The 15039-nt window shown below is 36.4% G+C and overlaps 1 protein-coding gene across 1 annotated transcript; it reads left to right on the top strand.

Moving 5' to 3' along the window:
• The first annotated feature begins 634 nt into the window (after positions 1 to 634).
• On the top strand, positions 635 to 2227 carry LOC139870289 (transcription factor TGA2.1-like). The gene is made up of 7 exons (XM_071858120.1): positions 635 to 655; positions 870 to 929; positions 1004 to 1081; positions 1197 to 1224; positions 1336 to 1607; positions 1736 to 1981; positions 2081 to 2227. Exons 1-7 carry the CDS (start codon positions 635 to 637, stop codon positions 2225 to 2227), a joined length of 852 nt encoding a protein of 283 aa, XP_071714221.1.
• The last annotated feature ends 12812 nt before the right edge of the window (positions 2228 to 15039 follow it).

Here is a 15039-nt window from a genome sequence, read left to right on the forward strand (position 1 = left end):
AAATTTTCAACAAATTTCGTGTCATAAATATTAACAGGCAAATATCCTAATTGATTTTGGTGTTTATAATTACGAAACCGAAATTGATTGACATAATCTCTCAAACTTTAGTCACAAAATTAGTTGATTGACATTAGCATTTTAATACCGTTGGATTTATACTTGAGAACATAGCGATTGAGATAGTACTTACAGAAATAACAATACTCATCGGACTTTACTTTCAGATACATGTGTATAAGATTAGAATGCTCTTTCAAAAAAATCTCTAACCTTCTATGTTTAATTATTGTGTACTTTAAGATTATAAAACATCTCAATCCAACACTCTTCAACCCACTAAAGAAACAACCTTAATGGGCTTCCTTAGCCCATTTAATCACCCGCTTACAAAAACAAGAGTTTTAATAATGTGTTGGTTAAGTCAACTTCTACCAAAATACAAGATAAAAACAAATATGTGACCTTTTAAAATTGATTTCCAACATTTATGCATACGAATCTTTTACCTTTTTAAACAATATTGCATTCCATCAGCTAATCACTCATATATACTTCTAACAAACGTCATATACATATCTTCTGGTTTATATCGAAAACTGTTGATCATCAATCAATGAAGACGAACAAAAAAATGGAAGATGAGCAACAAAAGGTACATGTCGACACAACCTATCTTATGTTGCCAATCTCTGTTTAGTTGCAACCCACATGATAACAATTGTGATGTTGTAATAGTACATGTATATTTTCTTCTATATTTATACAGTCCGATTTTATGATTTATCAAGTGAAACTATATACATTCTATTTCTACCTTATTCCAGGCATACATTCTTATTTAATCTATTTTTTTAAAAACTTTCCAGAAAGAAAAGAAAAAGGCGGACAATAGAGAAGCAGTAAAGAGATGCCGCAAAAATCAACAGGTTTTATGGATTGAAAAAAAAAATTAAGTTGATTTTAAATCCATATACTAAACATACAATTATCTGTTTTTTAGACATACATGCGAAACTTGGAGCTAAAAGTTATACAACTAAACAAGGATATACAATTGAAAGACGAACAACTACATCAGGTACTTTAAACAATACATGGTTTCAAATAAACATTGAAATTATATACCGAATATGTTATTTATTTTTTCACTCCATATACAATTACATTAATAAACTGTTATACTACTCTAACAGCTTGGTAGCAATGAAGACATGAATCGTGGTACGATCTAATTTAATATAATTTCTATTCATCCATCTTTGTTATCAAATCATTTACTGAATAATTTTACGTAAACCTTATAACATTTTTTTGTTAAAATGTTTATTGAAGATCCTATTAACTTTAGCAAACAATTTAATGATTGGTTTACTGAACACCACCAACGTATACTACAACTTCGCAGAAGATTGATTGGAGAATTTATAGAAGACAACATTCTACCAATTGTCGATAACATATTATCACATTTCTATACCCTTTTTAATATTAAAAAAACTGCCGCAAAAGTTCATGTGTTTAGTATTATTTATGGAACTTGGATGACTCCTGCTCAAAGATGTACAATGTGGATTGGTGGATTACGTCCAACTGATATACTACAGGCAAGTACATGATACCTTCTCTTTAACTTTATTGTTATTAATTATATCACTATATTTACTGGTGATCAATAACACATTATTAACGATTTGTACAATAACATCTAATCACTTAAAATTGATTATCACAGTTGATCAAAAACCATGTTGAGGTTTTTGGACGCCAACTTCTGGAAATAGATAATTTGTCATCCAATATATCAAAAGAACAGATTGCACTAACTTCAAAGTTTACAAAATTAGAAGCCACGATATCAAATACTTTAATAGGGCCAGAATTTATCAACAAAGGTGACGAAGCGGCAATGACAAGTTATTACAATTCAATGTCATCTTTAGTTGGAAAGCTTACCATTATGCATAACTTTATGAATGAGGTATAATGAATCATAAACCCCATACAACTTCTAAATTTTTAAAATCCTTTTTCAATTTTATGTAATCCATTCAAAAATTAATGTTCTGATTCTTGATAGGCTGATGAATTACGCCAAAAGACTTTTTCAGGGATTCACAAGATACTAACAACAAGACAACGAGTTATGGCATTATTCACAATTCATGATCACCTCAACCGATTAACTACATTGTCGAATATGTTGGAGACTACAACCAACCTTTGAAAAACCCATCCACAAGTCTTGAATATTTTACTTAGATTTGCTTGTTTTTATTTTTTATATACTTATGGGTTTATTTTTCAAACTATTACAATGTGTACCGCATAAGTAATTATGGGTTTCATGTTTGTTCAAACTTATTAATATATTTATTGTGTGCTATTTTGCTACTTTTATTCTTCAAAAAACACAATTACAAAAGTCCCGCGAATTCGCGGGTCTTTAACTAGTATTATTACATAGCACACATATTTGTTGGATACTTGGATTATAATTTCAAAGTGTTTGATTTGGAGGAATTATAACTTACAGAGCAAAGAATTTCATATAAAGAATTTCATATGTTGTGCAATTATTTTTTCAGGAATATATAATTAATATACTAATTAAAATTAATGAATGAAACAGAAGATTCTTTCCTTACGAATTAATTTAGGGAAGTGATTCTCACACACCTTTTTTTGATTTATATACACTTTTGTCACATATAATCACAGTTTTGCCTCTAAGAAGTTTAACTTATATTATTATTATTATATGTATAATTACGGTTAAAATAGATAATTAGGTATATATGGATCAAAAAGTGGTGTGTGAGAATCATCTCCCATTAATTTAATTTAATTAATTTTAATCTATAGTTAATATTAAAATGCTATAATGATAATGTCATTATTAGGCTAATTCTTTTATTAAGAAAAAATCAAAAAGAAAAAGAAAAAAATCTAAGCATGGTAGGTGATGTCATTAATTTAAATAATTTGGAATTAAAATTAAATCTTATTAAAAATTCTTATTAATAATTATTTTAATTATTAACATTAAATAATTATGAATTATTTTAATTAACTATTTTGAATTGAGTACGAGAAGGTATAAAAGATATGCAGAAGGAAACAATTCTAAATTTATATTTTAGTTACACTTTTAAAATAAAATCACAACCAATATTATCTCTTATGATTGGATGTGAATTGATTAATATGCATTTTAGGTGTTTGATGAAATGTTCAGCTGACGAGTTTCTTAGTCGGACTATGTGGTTTCACGGATCATTAAACTAAATGACTTTAGCATTTACGTTCAATTAATACCTAAAATATATCATTAAACTGTTTTGCTTAAACTAACCCGTGATTCCACCGGTCATTTTTACTAGTATTAGAATAAACTGTAACCAGAAAGAGGTAGTAATAATTATATATACGGAGTATTATATTATATTTTATTTTATTAAATTAAAAAAATAAAGTTTTAACTTTATAAAACAAACAAAGTAAAAGTGTGCGTGGCACACGTACGCTGGGGTCCATTGAACTATGAATGATTAGTGCAAGCAAAACTAGATCTAAACATCATTTATTATTTAATTCTTTATTTTAGTGCTCTTTCTTAATCTTGATTATAACCTTTACATTTTAAAGTTGTGTGCTTTTTCTTAAACATAATACGGAGTATTTATTTATATTATGATTATGATTATAATTATGATTATGATCATAAATAGTTATCGAACCCTCACTTTGTGCTGGGTTCGGTTTTCAATGTATTTTATTACGTTTAGTTTATAAAATTATTTCATGGCTAACGATGATGCCGTTGAAGAGTTATTTTAAATTAACAATATATGTGCATCTCCGCATTTCGCTATGAAATTGTCGACTTTTAAAAATTTAACGCAAAATCAACGTGTATGAAAAGTACCCCAAATATTTAGTGTTTTTTAAAAAACGTCCGTTTTACGTATAGTTAGTGACATTGTGTTCCTAAAATTATTTCGATTTTAACGATGGAGTCGAAAAAATTTAACTCGTTGCGAGCGAGAAGATATGACCTGTTGAATATTTGGATGAAGTTTATTTAAGGTTTTTTTATGAAAATGGTTATTTGATACTTTACCCCCCAGTTTGAGGGGTCGATTTGATTTTTTGAAAAAAGTGTGGGGGTTTTGTTGGTGAAATAAAATTTAGTTAAAATTATAATAAAAAAAAGTGAAAAGTCGAAAATACCCCTAATTACTATTCATTACTTTTGTCTATTAGATATATGTATAATAATTGTATCAGCGGAACTGAAACAAGTTTCAGAATTAAATTGAATTAAAAAAATAAAAGGTAAATTCTAAGTAAACCATGATAATATCATTAAAATAATTATTTGTATTTAATAAAGAAAATTAACATGTTAATTATATAATATATGAAGCATTATGTACAACCTTATGTTAAACCACTTCCACGATCATATGTATAATATCTGAATCATTATGTACAACGTTATGGTAAAACACTTCCTTTTAAAACAAATTGTACAATCTTTTAAAACAATGATGCACCTCACGGAAATCGAACTTCTGACCTCTAGCTAAGAGAGGCATGTCACTACCACATTAATTACGTTACATATGTATGCGAAATACATGTGTCAATAAAAGGTTGTAATGTAGACTTTTATAATATTGAAAATAGTAATTGTGGTGAAAAATTAGAAGAGAGTGGTTGGAAAATAAATGTTGTTCATTTATTCTGACCAAGTTAAGTACATCAATATGTTCGTAAAAATAACAAGAAATTTCTTAGTCGAAATCCGTGGTTCTACGAGTCATCAAACTAAATAAATTTAGCATTTATATTCACTTAATACCTAAAACATATTATTAAAGTGTTTCGTTTAAACAAACTCTTGATTTTATGGATCATTTCACTAATATAAAAGTAAAATGTCAAATAATTCGTTGAATTTATCATATCAAGTATTCATAATTATTACTATCTATTATCTATACATACTAAATTCCATAGTTAGTTACTATTTGATTTGGATTGAATTGTCATTTTATAAATTTATTTATTTATCTTTTTATTCTTAACCAACCAAGCATAAACATCTAACCTCTTATCCATTAAATTTACATTGATACTCTTAAAACTAATGTAAAATTGTGAAAACCGTCGGCTTTCACAAACACCACTACCCTACCCACTTAGGATGCGTTTGTTTACCTCTAAATGGAATGGTTCAGCACTAAACTATTTAATTTGGATTGAATTGTCATTTTATAAATTTATTTATTTATCTTTCTATTCTTAACCAATCAAGCATAAACATCTAACCTCTCATCCATTCAATTTACATTAATACTCTTAAAACTAATGTAAAATTGTGAAAACCATCGGCTTTCACAAACACCACTACCCTACCCACTTAGTGTGATGCCCCGTACAAAACCATCGTGTACGAATCATTAACAACAAGATCATTACAAGGTTAAGTACTATATGCTGTAAAAAAAGAAGTTGCATTCACGATAAAAAGGTGACGTCATAACCGACATCAAATATTTTACACCAACAGTATGCTTCTACGAATAGCAAGCATGAATAAATGTATGTGATCATTAGGTTGTTACAAAACATAGTTTCAAATGTATAAAAGTTATGAATGCAGGATAAACAGTTCATGCGGTGATAACACTAGAGCAGCGGGTGTCTACTGCAAGACTAGCACGACAGCGGAAGCAAATAACCTTAAGCACCTGAGAAAAACATGCTTAAAAATGTCAACACAAAGGTTGGTGAGCTATAGTTTAAGTATAACAGTATGTAAGGTAGGCCACGAGATTTCAGTGCTACAAAGAGCGTTTCAAAACAGTATGATAAAGTATATGTTAACCGTGGGCACTTGGTAACTAACTTAACGTTTATACCCCCTGAAAGTACACTTGGCAAGTGCGTATGTTTATGAAGTATTAAACACTCGTTAAATGCTAGCGCGACTAGCCCGAGTGGGGATGTCAAACCCTATGGATCCATATCTAAGATTCGCGTTCATGGTTCAAAAACAATGATTAAACGTTACCGAGCTAAAGGGAATGTTTATGCCGTTGTATAACCCACACATATATAAGTTTAAGTACTCGTGCCTAGTATGTAAAACATAAAATCCGCATGTATTCTCAGTTCCCAAAATAAGTTAAAGTAAAAAGGGAATGCTATAACTCACAATGATAAAGTAGCGGTAAAGTCGAGTCGGAAAAAGTGTGCAAGTAATGAAGGTTGTCCAAAACGGGTCCTCAACCTAAGTCAAATAGTACTAAGTCAGTAAATCGTCCGAATAGGTTTAAAAGTATGTAAATAAGGTCTTAAGGGTCATCATCATTCATCATCAAACAAAAGGCGTAAAGTAAATTTTGTTCATGAAAGTAGTTTAAAACAAAAGTTGACTTCGATCAGTCACCACGGCCTCTACACTTACTGAATTAAGGTGAGACCAGTGGCCATGGCTCCGTATATGAGTCCTTTAAGTGTGGTAAAATTTACAGAAGCAAACTCGTCTTCCGTGGTGACGGTTTAAGTGCGAGTAGGTCAGAAATTTCTGCACAACGTTAAAAGGACATAGTGACGATCGGAGGGCCATAAATCCTAAACTGTAACTCGGATGAAGACGAGTCTTAAATGAAAAGTTATATACTCGAAAAGAGCTATCTGAAAATCAAGGTTACAGTAGCCCAGGTTTAATGGTCTGTTACAGAAACAACAAAACAGTAGGCAGAAGACAGTAAGCAGAAAGATAGTGGGTTCCGGTGGTCTTGGTGCTCGATGCTTATCACGGTTCTCATCCTTGATGCATATAGCTTCAAGTGTACAACTCGTTGATGTGTTTGCATCATTTTTACCAAGGTTTGACCATCATAACCCAAGTGTAAGTCTAAGATATGAAGCACAACTCACTTAAGAGTTGTATGAAGTTTGATGAACCAAGGTTACATCAAAGTCTTAGATATAACACATACATGAACTTTAAAACTAATAATAAGTTACAAACTTGAAAGTGAACTTATGAAATCAAGATCTTAAGATGTAGAACATAGTTCTTAGTTTGATCTTGAAGATCCAAGACTCAAAAGTCTAGATCTAGCATAAGTGTACAAAGTTATAATTAAAAAGTTTCATTTACATGTTCTTGAACTAGTAAAGTTAACTTTTAGTTCAAGAGAAATGAGATCAAGACTAAATTGTAGTACTTGACCAACAACAACCAAATTCACAAAATTAAAGTGCAAGAAAACTAAATAAACAAGTTAATTTGTTCATGGATGTTCATACTTTAAAGATTCAAACCAAAGTTTGATCTTTAACAAAGTAAACTTGAAGTTTACTTCATGAATCACAAGTATGATTTTAATCAACACATGAACTTGCAATCTTTTAAGAAAGTATATGTAGAACATAACTAGTAAGTTAGTTCTTGTTTGTTCTTGTAAATACAAGATAAAAATGAAGAATAAACTAGAGAGTTGATTCTTGTAACTAGTAAAGAACAACTAACAATTACATGTAACAAAGTAACAACAACAAGTAAGTATCAAGCAACAAACAAAGAACAAAAGAAGATGATGATATGTATTCATGGTCACGGTTTTTGTAAGAAAAAGAAGAGAAGAATTTGTTCATAATACTTACAAGAAAGAGAGAAAATGAGAGAAAGAAAGTTGAGAGGAAAATGTAAATAAGAGTGTGTGAAAATGAATGAAGATTACTAGTGAATGAAGTAAGTAAAAAAAATAATTTGAACTCCCCCTAGATAAGCCAAAACCGACGGTTAGCAAGGAGAAATGGGGGGAGGAGTTTGTCTAATAGATCATGCATGTAAAAGTCTAAAAAGGTTGGTTAATGGGGGGTGTTTACATGGGAAGGATGTATAACCAAACTAGTAACTAGATTCTTATGTAATAAACTAACTAGTTAGACTTTAAATGGACTACTTACATGTGAGTTGGGCTAAAGAGTCCATAAAAGATGTAGGTTGGGCTAATTAAGTCCACTAACACTAATTCAAGCCAAGTTCAAGTAATTAACAAATAAATCCAATTAAAGCCCAAGTAATTAACTAATAACCATAGTTAATTAAAATGATTAATAAAACTAATCATGAATGTAAATAATATGTGAAAATATTATTCGTGTAAGTTTCGGGTGTCACAAAGACGTTTCGGGCAATTAAAGTCAAGTTCTGGCAATCATGGCAACAAGTAAATGTAATAACATATATTTATTTAATCACAAGTATTAATAATAATAATTATTAATAATTAAACGTTGGAAATTCCAGGGTCGTTACATTACCCACCTGTTAAAGAAAATTTCGTCCCAAAATTTTAAGTTGAGGTAGATGGAGGAGTCGGGAAAAGGTGAGGATACTTCCGCATCATTTGATCCTCTCGCTCCCAAGTAAACTCAGGTCCTCGTTTGGCATTCCATCGTACTCGAATGATCGGAATCTTGTTGCGTTTCAATGTTTTGATCTCACGATCCATAATCTCAACTGGTTCTTCCACAAAGTGGATTTTGTCGTCAATTGTAAGTTCTTCCAATGGTATGATAAGTTCAGGTGCAGCAAGACACTTCTTCAAGTTTGACACGTGGAAGGTAGGATGAACTGAGCTCAATTGTGCTGGAAGATCTAAACGGTAAGCAACGGGTCCAACACGTTCAAAGATTTCAAAAGGACCAATGTATCGTGGGTTTAACTTTCCACAGTTTTCCAAAACGAATCACACCTTTCCAAGGTGCAACCTTTAACATTACACAATCACCAATGTTGAATTCAAAGTCTTTACGTTTAAGATCGGCATAACTCTTTTGGCGATCACGGGCAGTCTTAAGTCTAGCTTGAATCTGAGCAATCTTCTCCGTGGTTTCGTGGACTACCTCGGGTCCGGTGATCTGCTTTTTACCTACTTCAGCCCAACAAATAGGAGATCAGCACTTACGGCCATACAATGCTTCAAAAGGTGCAGCATTAATGCTTGAGTGATAACTGTTGTTGTACGAGAATTCGGCGAGTGGCAAATGCCTTTCCCAGGCCTTTCCGAAATCAATGACACATGCACGCAACATGTCTTCCAATGTCTGAATCGTTCGTTCACTTTGCCCGTCAGTCTGAGGGTGATAAGCAGTACTCATGTCAAGACAGAGTTCCCATGGCTTCTTGCAAAGAACGCCAAAATCTAGAAGCAAAACAGGGATTGCGATCGGAGATGATCGATAAAGGTACACCATGACGAGATACAACCTCCTTGATGTATAGATGAGCAAGTCTTTCCATTGTATCAGTTTCATTCATTGCTAGGAAGTGTGCAGATTTGGTAAGGCGGTCAACAATAACCCAAATAATATCATATCCGCCCACCGTCTTTGGTAGCTTGGTGATGAAATCCATTGTTATCCTTTCTCACTTCCATTGTGGGATTTCTGGTTGTTGAAGTAACCTAGAAGGTCTCTGATGCTCGGCTTTAACCTTCGAGCAAGTCAAACACTTACCAACATAAGTCGCAACGTCCTTCTTAAGATTCGGCCACCAATACTGTTCTTTAAGGTCGTGGTACATTTTGCCCGCTCCAGGATGAATCAAATATCTCGATTTGTGTGCTTCATTAAGTATAAGGTTCCGTAAATCCCCATAAAGAGGTACCCAAATTCTTCCGGCATAACATCGAAGTCCAGACTCCCTAACCTCGAATCGAGAGACAAGTATGTTCAAATGTTCGTGAGATATATTCTCCTCCTTGAGAGCCTCATCTTGGGCTACTCTGATCTGGCTGTTGAGGTTTGAATGGATGGTGATGTTCAGAGCCCTAACACGAAGGGGTGCCGTCCTCTCCTTTCGGCTCAAAGCGTCAGCTACAACATTGGCCTTGCCAGGGTGATAACGGAGTTCACAATCGTAGTCGTTGAGCGTCTCGATCCATCGATGCTGTCTCATATTCAGTTGCTTCTGATCAAAGATGTGCTGGAGACTCTTGTGATCGGTGAAGATAGTACTCTTAGTTCCATACAAATAGTGTCTCCACAATTTGAGCGCAAAGACAACGGCTCCAAGTTCAAGATCGTGAGTAGTGTAGTTCCGCTCGTGAATCTTCAATTGGCGGGAGGCATAGGCAATAACTTTTGATCGTTGCATCAGTACACAACCAAAACCACTCTTTGATGCATCACAATAAACAACGAAATCGTCACTGCCTTCGGGAAGTGATAGGATAGGTGCGGAGGTTAACTTCTTCTTCAAAGTTTGGAATGCTGATTCGTGTGCGGGTTCCCAAATGAACTTCTTGCCCTTGTGAGTCAGTGCGGTCAAAGGACGCGCAATCAGAGAAAATCCTTCAATGAACCTTCGGTAGTAACCGGCGAGACCTAGGAATTAGCGAATATAAGTCGGAGTAGTGGGGGTCTCCCACTTGCTGATAGCTTCAATCTTAGCGGGATCGACTTTGATACCCTGGTCGCTCACAACATGACCCAGAAACTGTACTTCCTTCAACCAAAATTCTCACTTGGAGAATTTGGCGTAAAGTTGCTCTTGTCTCAAGAGTTCAAGCACTAGTCGGAGGTGTTGCTCATGCTCTTCTTCGCTCTTAGAGTAGATGAGGATATCATCTATGAAGATGATAACAAACTTATCCAGGTACGGCTTGCAGACACGATTCATAAGATCCATGAACACGGCAGGTGCGTTTGTCAACCCGAATGGCATTACAAGAAACTCATAATGACCATAACGAGTTCTGAATGCAGTTTTCATCACGTCACTTTCCTTCACCCTCAACTGGTGATAATCGGATCGCAAATCGATCTTTGAGTAGACACTCGATCCTTGTAGTTAATCAAAAAGATCATCAATTCTGGGAAGAGGATACCGATTCTTGATAGTCAATTTGTTGAGTTCACGGTAGTCGATACACATACGGAAGGATCCATCCTTCTTCTTCACAAACAGAACAGGTGCACCCCAAGGCGAGAAGCTTGGTTGGATAAACCCTTGATCAAGTAGTTCTTGTAGTTGACTTTGTAATTCTTGCATCCCGGAAGGTGCGAGTCTATAAGGTGCGCGAGCTACAGGTGCAGCTCCTGGCACTAAGTCAATCTAAAACTCTACTGCTCTCTGCGGCGGCAATACAGGCAATTCCTCTGGGAAGACATCGGAAAATTCGTTCACAATTCGAACGTCGTTCACGCTCTTCACCTCAGTTTCTACCGCTTTCACATGTGCTAGGACAGCAAAACGTCCCTTCTTCATAATCTTTTGCGCTTTCACGCAACTAATGAGGTTCAACTTCGAGGTACATCTCTCTCCATAGATCACCAGTGGTTCGCCATCTCCTTGTGGTATGCGAAGTGCTTTATCTCCACAGATAATATCGGCCCTTATCTTGCTCAACCAATCCATACCGACGATCACGTCAAAACTTCCCAATTTGATAGGTATCAAATCAATTTCGAAATCTGCACCAGCTATGTTGATAATAGCTCCACGACTAATATGGTTAACCTTTTCAAGTTTTCCATTGGCGACCTCGACAAGCATACTTTTTTTTAACGGGACTAATGACCAATTAATCTTATCGCAAAAATGTCTACATACATAACTTCTATCCGCACCAGTATCAAACAAGACAGAAGCTAAAAGATTGTTGATTGTGAATATACCTGTCACCAAGTCGGGGTTTTCTCGGGCGTCCCTTGCGTTAATGTTGAAAGCTCTACCACGGGGTGGTCCGCCGTCTTTTTGCTTGTTTGGGCACGCATTTCTGAAATGGCCCGTCTGCCCACATTCGTAGCACTTCTTCGGTCCATTGGTGTTCGGCTTCCCATTCAAAGTGGTGACCTTGCAATCCTTGCCAACATGCCCATACCGTTGGCACTTCTCACAGATAACATTGCAATACCCAGTGTGGTGTTTGTAGCATCGCTTGCATTGTGGTAGGGTTCCTTTGTAGTTCGGGTTGGAGTTGGTGTTGTTGTTGGGGTTGAGGTTTCCACCGTTGTTGTTTCCTCTGAAACCCTCATGTCATTTCGCCGGGTTCTGTTCATAGTTTCTTCCCCTGTTGTTATTGTTGTTGTGGTTATCCCATTTGCGCTTCTCACTAGTACCCGCTTCAGACTTAGTTTTCTTCGGTTCATCGATGGTTATTTGATTCATTAAAGTATGCGCCATGTGCATCGCTTCGGGAACATTTGGTGGTTTGGATGAGGTGACGTTTCCCTTAATGCTCTTAGGGAGTCCCCAGAAGTACCTTTCCATTCGCTTGAATTCTGGGGTGACCATTGTCTGACACATCAGGGCTAGTTCTAAAAATCTCCTGTTGTAACCATCAAGGTCGTTCCCAACGTCCTTTAACTGCATGAATTCCATTTCCATCTTTTGGATCTCGGTTCTCGGACAATACTCCTCAATCATGGCACACTTAAATTCTTCCCATGGCGTAGCATACGCCTCATCAATGCCTTGTGCCTGTGCCATTGTGTTCCACCACGTGAGCGCACCGTCAGACAGCGTGCAAGAAGCAAATTTAGTTTTATTGTCCTTCGAACAGTTGCTAACTCAGAATACTGATTCAAGTTTCTCGAACCATCCGGTGAGACCAACCAGTCCCTCGATTCCACTGAAGTTATGTGGTTTACAGCTCTGGAATTCCTTGTAAGTACACCCATTTTGAACGGGTTGAATAACCGGTGGTGGTGGCGGTGGAGCTTGGGGTTGCATTTCCGCAATGGCTGCGACTACACGTTCTTGGATCATCTCTTCAATTTGAGCAGCAGTAGGTGTGGATCGACCGTTAGCCATGGTGTTCTATACAAACATTTTGACTCAAGTCAAAATCCAGCATTCAATATATAATAATATAGTATATAACAACCAACATGTAAACAGCACCACACATGTTAATTAAGTAACGCAAGTTGATACAAGTACCGCAAAAAACCATACAGTAACGTAAATAGAATACTTGTGCAAAAAGTAACATCACAAAGTTTCCATTCATTAATAATAAGTTTCATACATCATGATAGATTCGTACAATACATAAGTGAAATATGAAACTACAACTAGATTACATCATGAAATCTAATACAAAAGGTCCTACGGTGAAGGTGGGTGTAGGATGTCTAAAACCTGAGCCAACTGCTCCTCGAGCTCAGTAACCCGAGCTCGGAGGATTCCCACCTCCCTCCTCAGTTCCTCGTTAGAGGGAGATGGTGGGGCAGGCGGTGCAGGTGGTGAAGGTGGTGCCGGTGGTGCAGGTGGTGCAGACCTCACGAAACGAGGTGCAGACGTCCCGGCTCCAAAAATAGTCAGTACATAACGGGGTGTCTTACGCACTTGTGGGTCGACAGGGTACGGCACAAGCCGCTTACGAGCAGTAACCCTACGACGTCGACCAGACGCGTCAGTGAAGGCTTGTCCTCCGTTGATCCCCGGAATGATGGTACCATCGAAGTTCTTTGGCGGGGTGGAGGGTGGCTGAATAGGTATATCAGCAGGGTCCTCATCATTACTGGAGTCGTCTGAGGAAGAGTCGTCTGATGAAGAATCGGCGGATGAGGAGTCATCCGAATCATGTGGTGGTGGCACTGGTGGCTGAACTGGCCGTCCGTGGGCGGCCATCATCTCTCTATATCTGAATGGCGGAATCGGCACTAAACGTCCATTAGGAGCGCGTCGGCACGACATGCGCATATGGTTACGGAATGGCCCTTCCCCGAACTCCGCGGGAATCACGACACCACCGATGCGGGGCTGTGGCTCCGAGGATCCGGGAGCAGATGGAGCTGGAATCTCCATAGGGTCCACGTGTCCGTCGATAGTAGCCACTGGTGCAGTCGGCTGGCTGCTAGTCCCGGAAGATGAAGCGCCGGGGTCACTCGTGCGTATCGGGATCGGTGGATCGGCAACGGTGGTAGGTGGGGTAGCTGAAGAGTCTAAACTGCCCAAAACCATAGCAGGTGGAACATCCGACATCTGAACAAGGAAAAATAAATTTTCCATGTCAGTAAGTCATAAAACAAGCACGTATTAGGCCAACAGTTTAAATCATGTATAACAATAAGTAGCATGGCAATAATAACGAATCGTACAGAAGTAGCATGCAATCGAAAGCAAGTGATATCATACAGTAGTGAATTCATGTAGTAGCATATGGCATATAGCAGTAAAAGTAAGCAGCAGCATGTAGTAAGTTCAGCGGAAACAAGTATACTAGCAAGTTGTAGATTAGTCCTATTAGTAAATCCTACTCGGGTCGGTCTTAGACTCACTAATGCAACCTAATTCCCTACAACCGATTCTCTGATACCAAATGTGATGCCCCGTACAAAACCATCGTGTACGAATCATCAACAACAGGATCATTACAAGGTTAAGTACTATATGCTGTAAAAAAAGAAGTTGCATTCACGATAAAAAGGTGACGTCATAACCGACATCAAATGTTTTACACCAACAGTATGCTTCTATGAATAGAAAGCATGAATAAATGTATGTGACCCTTAGGTCATTACAAAACATAGTTTCAAATGTATAAAAGTTATGAATGCAGGATAAACAGTTCATGCGGTGATAACACTAGAGCAGCGGGTGTCTACGGCAAGACTAGCACGACAACAGAAGAAAATAACCTTAAGCACCTGAGAAAAACATGCTTAAAAATGTCAACACAAAGGTTGGTGAGCTATAGTTTAAGTATAATAGTATGTAAGGTAGGCCACGAGATTTCAGTGCTATAAAGAGCGTTTCAAAACAGTATGATAAAGTATATGTTAACCGTGGGCACTTGGTAACTAACTTAACGTTTATACCCCTTGAAAGTACACTTGGCAAGTGCGTATGTTTATGAAGTATTAAACACTCATTAAATGCTAGCACGACTAGCCCGGGTGGGGATGTCAACCCCTATGGATCCATATCTAAGATTCGCGTTCATGGTTCAAAAACCAATGATTAAACGTTACCGAGCTAAAGGGAATGTTTATGTCGTT

The sequence above is a fragment of the Rutidosis leptorrhynchoides genome, chromosome 10 (assembly GCF_046630445.1).
Source record: "Rutidosis leptorrhynchoides isolate AG116_Rl617_1_P2 chromosome 10, CSIRO_AGI_Rlap_v1, whole genome shotgun sequence".
Classification (NCBI taxonomy): Eukaryota; Viridiplantae; Streptophyta; class Magnoliopsida; order Asterales; family Asteraceae; genus Rutidosis; species Rutidosis leptorrhynchoides.